The 8,728-nt window shown below is 39.9% G+C and overlaps 1 protein-coding gene across 1 annotated transcript; it reads right to left on the bottom strand.

Moving 5' to 3' along the window:
* Window positions 1-7,376: 7,376 nt before the first annotated feature.
* On the bottom strand, window positions 7,377-7,820 carry LOC149753266 (uncharacterized). Its single transcript, XM_089923772.1, has one exon. The coding sequence runs from the start codon at window positions 7,818-7,820 to the stop codon at window positions 7,377-7,379; it is 444 nt and encodes a 147-aa protein (XP_089779898.1).
* Between the last annotated feature and the right edge of the window lie 908 nt (window positions 7,821-8,728).

An 8,728-nucleotide genomic window follows, 5' to 3' on the forward strand; every position in this document is an offset into this window, starting at 1 on the left:
GGTTGAGATGGATCATCTAAAATTAATTCCTTAGGATGCCCATGAGCATACCTCCAAGCCTTAGTCAGCCCATGATCCACAATTGCCTCTTGACTTGTTGATGCATTTCCAATTAGTTTTTGTTCATCTTCTTGTAATGTCATCTCATCAATCTTTTCTTCAAGAATTTCTGCATCATCATCAGGAACAACTCTCTTGCTAGAAGAGATATCATTAGTATCATCAAAAACAACATGTATAGACTCTTCAATAACAAGATTTCTTTTGTTAAATACTCTATATGCTTTACTTGATGTAGAATATCCCAAAAAGATACCTTCATCAGATTTAGAATCAAATTTACCTAAGTTATCCTTGCCATTATTATGAATGAAACGCCTACATCCAAAAACATGAAAATAGTTTACTTTGGGCTTTCTATTTTTCCAAAGTTCATAAGGTGTTTTCTTTATAATGGGTCTTAATAGAACTCTATTTATGATATGACATGATGTATTAATGGCTTCTCCCCAAAAATACTTAGGGAGGTTACTTTCACATAACATGGTTCTAGCCATTTTCTCTAGGGTTCTATTCTTTCTTTCTACAACTCCATTTTGTTGTGGTGTCCTAGGTGCAGAGAAATTATGAGTTATCCCCTTTTTACTACAAAATTCATCAAATAGATGATTTTCAAACTCCGTTTCATAGTCACTTCTAATAGCTATGACTGAAGCATCTCTCGCATTAGTTACTTCCTTATGAAATTTCTTAAATACAGAAAACGCTTGATCTTTATGAGCTAAGAACATGACCCAAGTATATCTAGAAAAATCATCTACAATAACAAGACCTTATTTGTTTCCACCTAGACTTGTGGTTCTAGTTGGTCCAAATATATCCATGTGTAGTAGTTCAAGAGGTCTAGAGGTAGAGACACAATTTATGGATTTAAAGGAGTTCCTTGATTGTTTGCCATATTGACAAGCTTCACAGATTTTATTTTTCTCAAATTTTAGTTTTGGCAAACCTATTACAGAATCTCTTTTAACTAACTTAGATATTGTATCCATACTTGCATGTCCTAATTTACGGTGCCATAACCAACTTGCATCATTAACCTTAGTATCACTAGCAACTAAGCAAGGACTGTTTTTAGCAAGATCATCTAGATCTACTAAATAGTCATTTTCACGTCTTATTCCTTTGAATACTAAGCTATTATCAATTGAGTTGGTTATGATGCATAAGGATGGTTTAAACAGAACATCAAAACCCTTATCACATAATTCACTTATACTAAGTAAGTTATGTTTAAGACCATCTACTAATCGTACATTATCAATAAAGGTTGAGGAGGTGATTTGTACTTTATCTATACCAACGATGTGACCTTGGTTATTGTCTCCAAATGTCACTGCACCTCCCTTTTTAGGCTCAAGGATGAAGAATTGGTCTTTGTCACCCGTCATGTGTCTTGAGCAGCCACTATCCAAGTACCAACAGTTTTTGTCGACCTTGGCTGCAAGACACTCCTACACAATGAAATCATACAATTTTAGGTACCCAAGTTTTCTTGGATCCTTCATGGTTAGTAATGTTGGTTCCTTTTGGAACCCAAACCTTTTTAATTTTTCTTTCAGCTTTTTCTTTTCTATGATCACACACATTAGCTTTATGTCCTATTTTTCCACAGCAAAAACAGGTTATATTCTTAATTTTGCTTTCTCCTGCTTTTACAAAGAAATTACTAAGGAGCTTTTGCTTATTTTTAGGTTTATACCCTAAACCAGCTCTATTGAACATAGCTCGTTGACTATTAAGTATCATTTCTAATTTTTCAGAACTATATGTAAACTTTTCTACAAAAGGTTTGTATTTTTCAAGTTCTTGTGCCAACTTTTGTTTTTCTGTTTTTAGTGCGTTTAAGTCTTTTGTGAAATTATCTCTAATAGTTTGTTTATCCTTTTTAAGTTCAGAAATTTTCTTGGTTAGTTTTTCGTTATCTTTAATTAAGGTATTAGTTTTTTGAATTAACATTTGCTTGCTTGTTTTAAGTTCTAAATTTTTTTTAATGATAAAATCCTTATCCTTAACTAATTTATCGTATTTATGGAGGTGAGATTGATTGGTTAGTTTTAGCTCTTTATTTTTAAGATTTATTGTATTATATTCATCCATTAATACATTAAAAGCATCATACAATTCATCAAAGGTAAAATCTAAATACATTTCAGATGTTACCTCATTTTCGTTTGCCATAAAACAGAGGTTGGCCTTATCCTCTTGCTCCTCATCCGATGATGATGATGATGAATCGAAATCCGATAGGGTGGAGACGAGGACTTTCTTTTTCTTGTACTTGCTGGCCTTCTTAAGCAAAGGACAGTCCACTCTGAAATGTCCCGGCTTCTTACATTCATAGCATCCGATTCCCTCATTTTCCCTTTTCTTACCTTTATCCTTGTAATAGGAACTTGAGGGACCTCTCCTCTGATGAAAGAACTTCTTTCGGTTGATGAATTTTCTGAACTTAAGCACGAGAAGAGCCTCATCATCATCTCCCTCATGATCTTCTTCTTCACTGCTGCTACTGCAAGATAAATCCTTGTTAGAAGAAGTAGATTTGAGAGCTATTACCTTTTTCTTATGAGAGGATTCTTCTTCGCTGTGTTGTTTCATTGTGAGCTCGTGCGTCATTAGAGATCTAAGAAGCTCCTCAAGTGGAAGCTTGTTCAAGTCCTTGGCTTCTTGGATTGCCGTAACCTTGGCCTCCCATGACCTTGGCAAACATCGAAGAACTTTTCTGACAAGGTCACTGTTAGTATAATTTTTGCCAAGGCTTTTTAGGCCATTGACAATGTCAGTAAATCTAGTAAACATGCAAGTGATAGTTTCATTGGAATCCATCTTAAATAATTCATACTTATGAACTAGTATATTTAATAGATTCTTTTACTTGATTTGTGCCCTCGTGGGTCACTTCAAGTCTATCCCATATCTCTTTTGCAGAATTGCAAGTCGAGACTCTATTGAATTCATTTCGGTCTAAAGCACAATAAAGCATATTCATTGCTTTGGCATTTAGTTGTGCCTTCCTTATATCATTGTCATCCCAATCCTTTTCAAGTTTGGGTATAGTAACACCCTCTACAAAAATTGATGGGATGTATGGTCCATTAAGTATGGTGGTCCACATCTCATAGTCTTGTGCTTGGATAAATATTCTCATCCTAGCCTTCCAATATGAGTAGTCGGTTCCATTGAAGAATGGAGATCTATGGGTGGACTGGCCCTCAATATGAGAAGATGCAAATGGGGTTGTCATTTTGATCTTTTACTCTTTTGGTAGAAGAGTTCCGGCTTTGATACCACTTGTTGCCCAAAAAGACAACCCAAGAGGGGGGGTGAATTGGGTTTTAAAGTAATTATTGCAATTAAAAACTTTGTGAGTAACTAATTAAAACTTATTGCAAGTGGATTAATTAGTTGCTATATGCAGTGGATGAAGGAAAAGGAAGAGACAATGAAATAATCACAAACACAAGCGATTTTATAGTGGTTCGGAGCTAACCCTTGCTCCTACGTCCACTCCCCAAGCCTCACTTGGGAGTTCACTATAATTCCTCGGATTACAGCCGGTTGTTTTACAAGTTCACAACCCAACTTGTTGTTTTACGAGATCACAACGAACTCGGTCGGTTTTCACAGGCTTACCGACTAGAACCACCCGATTGTTTTCCCGAGATCACAATCAAACCCTTACACCGTTGGTTTTAACCTCGGCTCACCAACAAACCTTAACAACCTTGATTCAATCCCCTGATTGAATCAAGTAAGAAACAAATAGTTTGAAACAAGTAAAAAGGAAGCTTCTCAAAAAGCGTATTTAGACAATATAAGCAAGGAAGAGTTAGAAGCCCTCAAACAGATTTTGGAGGTGGAGAAAGGGGCTTTTCAAACTCTTTGACTCCTCTTGAATGTGATGTTGATTTGCTGTCAGGAGGAGAGCCTTGAATGTGAGGAAGACGGTTGGAGAGTAGATTTCAATGCACTTCTTCCTTCTTTTTCTTGTAATAACTCTAGAGAGGTTTTGGTTGGTGGAAAACCCTTTTGCTTTGAATGGAGTCTCTCTTTCTTACTCTATTACTGTTCACGCAGGCTATTTAAGCCATTCCCAACGAAAAATAGCCGTTAGACACACTTTGATGGCCGTTCTGCACACTCTGCAACTCCTGTCAAAGTGTCCGTTGGGATCGGAGTCGACTCGCTCGATCAGGAGTCGACTCGAGTGTTGCTGGAGTCGACTCATGCTTTACTGGAGACGACTCGGCCACTATTCAAAATTCAAAATAAAGTGCCGTCCCGTTCTGGAGTCGACTCGGCTGAACCTGGAGTCGACTCGCCAATTGTCCGAAGATGACTTTCCCTTCTGGAGACGACTCGATCTTCAGGGTTCCAAAACTCATCCTCTCGGTTTTGCTTCCTCGAGTCGACTCGAATTCTCTTGAAGTCGACTCGGCTCTCAGAGCCGGAAAGACAGGTCTTCTATCTTTGAACTTGAACTGTCTCGGAGTCGACTCGGACTTTGCGGGAGTCGACTCGGCTCTCAGACACGAAATACCGATCTTCTGTCTTTGAAGTTGAACTGCCTCGGAGTCGACTCGGACTTTGCGGGAGTCGACTCGGCTCTCAGACACCGAAGTACCGGTCTTCTGTCTTTGGAGTTGAACTGCCTTGGAGTCGACTCGGACTTTGCGGGAGTCGACTCGGCTCTCAGACACCAAAGTTGGCTCTCTGACTTTTAGCCTTGCATTTCTCTGAGAGTCGACTCTTGCTTCCTTAGGAGTCGACCTGCCAACCGTCGGAGTCGACTCGGGTTCTTCGGAAGTCGACTCGGCTCTCAGAGTCCAAAATGGCTTCTCTGTCTTTCTATCTGTTACTCCATGGAGTCGACTCATACTTTGCTGGAGTCGACTCGGCAAACATCGGGGTCGACTCAAATTCTTCCGGAGTCGACTCGATGACAGGTTCTGAGATATATCTTTCTGTCCGGCTGTCTGTTCTCAGTCGGAGTCGACTCGTAATGTTCAGGAGTCGACTCGAGCTTGTGCCAGTGCTTCTGATACGCTTGGAGTCGACTCGAGATTCAGACTTTGGTTCAAATTGATTTCCATACTTAGCCAAAGTGTATTGAACCAAAGCTAGAGACACTTAAACATAAATTCACAAATATTTGACTGAAATACTAGATTGAATTCATTAGTATAACATAAGATATACTCAAATGCTTTGAGCTCATCAAAATCAAATAGGGTTATAATCAATCACTCCACATACATGTCACTTGCACATTTAATTTCTATTTATTTATAATCTTAAAGTCATTTGCAGCCCACCCCTAGGACTCAATTTCATTTTTGGGTCCATAACCTAGTTCAATTTCTGGGTCAGGCCCATGGCCCAATTCAATTTCTGGTTCTGGTCTAATCTACATTCTGGTTCGGATTTGATTCCATTTCTGGTTCAAGTCTGGGTCAATTACATATTGGTTCAGATCTGACTCAATTAATTCTGGGTTTAAGAATATTGGGCTCAGACAAGGCCCAGTCCAGCCTGGGGCCTTTAAAGCTCGGTTCATTTGAAGCCCACCGCCAGAATCAGGCCCAATTCGACCCGCATCAATTTTTATTTTATTTTCCTTTCTTCTTTTCTTTTCCTTTTTTTTCTTTTCTTTTCTTTTCTTCTTTTTCTTTTCTTTCTTCTCCTCCCTTCCCGAACCTTCTTCTCCTTTCTTCTTCCCTTCCCGATCCCCTCCTCCTCCTCTTCTCCTCTCCTCCCATGAGGCAAGGGGGTTGAGCTCGGGAGAAGGTCAACCCGAAGCCGGCGGTGCTGCGGCCAACCAGCGGCGCCTGCAGCGGCCGCGGTCCGACCGGCAGCAGCCGCGGCCCGGCTGGCCGCTCCTTTCCTCCATCTCTGGTGGGGAAGATGGAAGCTCGGGCACCGTCGAGAGGAAGGAAAGCCTCAGTCGCCCCAATCCTCCCTCTCCAAAGTTCTCGACTACCGGATCTAGGACCACCTTCACCGGACTTTTTCTTTTCTTCATCCTTGACCTCTCCTCTTCTCCTCCTTCCTCGGTGGGAAAAATGGAGCTTGAGGTCACAACTGTGGCCGATCGTGCCAACGCCGACTCAGTGGCCGAATACCATAGGTTGAGTCTTCCCCCTCCCTTCTCTTCTTCCATTTCTCTTTTGTTTTATTTCTTTCTACCTCTATTTTTATCTCATGGCTAGATTAGATCTAAGCTAAACAGGATACAAATCATGAGGGGGAGAGGGGTTTAAGGTTTTACCTTGCTCCGAGGAGGAGCCGAGCAGCTCTTCCGGTAGCTTGATCACTTCCCCCGGCGCCTCAGCCTCCTACTCCGACGGCGTCGCTCCCGATCCGCTTCCTTTGTAATAGAGATGGGAGTGAAAGGTGGAGGAAAGGTGAGCGATGGAGTCCCTCAGTGAGCAGGAGTCTGTGAGTTTTATAGCCTTCTTCAGGAAGAGAGAGAAGGGAGATCCGCAATATCAATGACTGTTGGGTGGTTATAACCTCCTGGCTTCTCTTTCTTCCCGAAGCTACCTTAGTTTAAATCCCAAGATGGGCCCACTATGGTCTAGGTTGACCCATCTGGCCCCAATACTTACATTCTTTCCTCCTTAAAAGAAATTTCGTCCTAGAAATTTTACATATCTTAATTTCTAAACAAATGAAGGTATTTAATCTTTTATCTAACATTCCACCAAGCTTCCGCTGCGCAAATTTGATCGAGCCCGACATTTCTAAGGCTTAACAATTAACTTCAACTTTCTCGTTGAAGTGATAAAATTCTTAAACATAACATCTATAAGAATAGCTTTCTTCGGGGAGATGACATCACATAAAGACTGGTTCAATTCTTATAATGTGCATTATAGAGAGTTAGAAACCTAAAAGATACAAAAGGTGTCGAAAGATTTACAATTAATTGACACCTGGCCTTCATGGCATTATCTAGGATGATATTTGTCACTATTTGGTCATTTGTACCAGCATTCGACTGAATCAATGCAAAAACTGAGCTTCCTATTTAGTAGATCCGAATCATTCTTCTTTTTATTTGGACAGTCCCGTGCGAAATGTCCATGTTGACGACAAATGAAGCAGACTCCCATCTTCTTAAAACAAGGCCCCCCATGAGTCTTGCCACAGTAGGTACAGGCCTCAAACCTCTTCTTCTTATTTGTATTACCTTCAGGGTTCCGTGGCCTGTCACTCAGACTTTCTATCATCTTAGGTCTCTTCTGGTCATCCCTTTCTTTTTCTGATCTCTTCAACTCGGCTTCCAATTTTAGAGCCCTTTCCAATACATCCTAGTAACTTGTGAAAATCAAAACGGCCAATCTAGACCTGATCCCATATCTCAGACCCTGTTCAAACCTATTAGCTTTACTTATCTCTTCCTCCATAAACTGAGGACAAAACCTGCCCAATTCATTGAACTTGCTAGCATATTCCAATACTGTCATATTCTCGGTCTGTTTCAGGGCCAAAAATTCATTTTGCTTCACTAATCTCATTGACTGAGGGAAGTACTGATTGTAAAATTTATCTTTGAATTCCTCCCATGTCAGTTGTTCTCCATTTCCTTGAACAGCAGCCTTCATAGCTATCCACCAGAACTTGGCGTTTCCTCTGAGCATAGGAACCGCCAATTTGACCTTAACCTCCTCGGAAAATTGTAGGGCATCATACATCTCCTCTATCTCCTGAATCCTGGCCTCAGCAGCCAAGTAATCAGCCCCTCCCTCAAACATTGGAGGATGCAGCCTCCGAAATTTCTCATAATAGGTATCAGTGGACAACACAGGTCGGAAGGAGAGCTACGTCTGCAGCTGCTGCTGAAGAAGCTGTGCCACCACTTGGCATACCCCAGCAAGATCTGCCTGAGTGGCTACAGTGTCTGGGGCTGGCCTAGCTGGCACGTTAGTAGCTTCTTGGGTTGATGCTTCTACTCCTTTCCTTTTATAGTTAGCCAGAACTTCATTCTCGCTATCACTCATCGTCACCTATCAAAATATAGTATTAATCATTATCCATTTCATCACATTATATGTATTTAAATATATATAATTTTTTTTTATTATTAGTATTATTATTATTATTATTATTGCTATTATTTTTATTCATTTGTTATTTAAAACGTCATTATTGTTCTTACTGTGACTCCAATTATGTGAAAGCTAACTTAGCTACCCATTCCCATGATTAATTTTAAAAGTTTTTAAATCATGGTTAAACTTATTGCTCTAATACCACTAAATGTCACGCCCCAAATTCGGTTCATGACACGGCCGTGCTATTGCGAACCCTTACCCGCAATAACACGCAGCCACTTTAAAACTTTAAATCAATTATGAACAATTTCTTTCTTGAATGTTAACAAATGTTTCATCAATAAAAGATTGATTACAAAGCATCTAAAAATAGAAACATTTAATGTGTCATTTTCTTTTTCCCATAACCCTGAAGCATGTCACGCTCCTCGTTCCTAGCATCTCCTATTCATCTGTAAGAACATAAATAAATGGGTATGAGCTATAAAGCTCAGTAAGTAACCATGCATAATCTTATCTGATCAATCATAATATTTTTTCATACTAGTGCATTAATTTAAGAAACTAACAGTTGTAACAAAGTAAGCATTTCATATAACAAACCAATC

This window comes from Phoenix dactylifera, chromosome 6 (genome assembly GCF_051530095.1).
Source record: "Phoenix dactylifera cultivar Ajwa chromosome 6, Ajwa_hap1_PhDact_Kaust_v1.1, whole genome shotgun sequence".
NCBI classification, from domain to species: domain Eukaryota; kingdom Viridiplantae; phylum Streptophyta; class Magnoliopsida; order Arecales; family Arecaceae; genus Phoenix; species Phoenix dactylifera.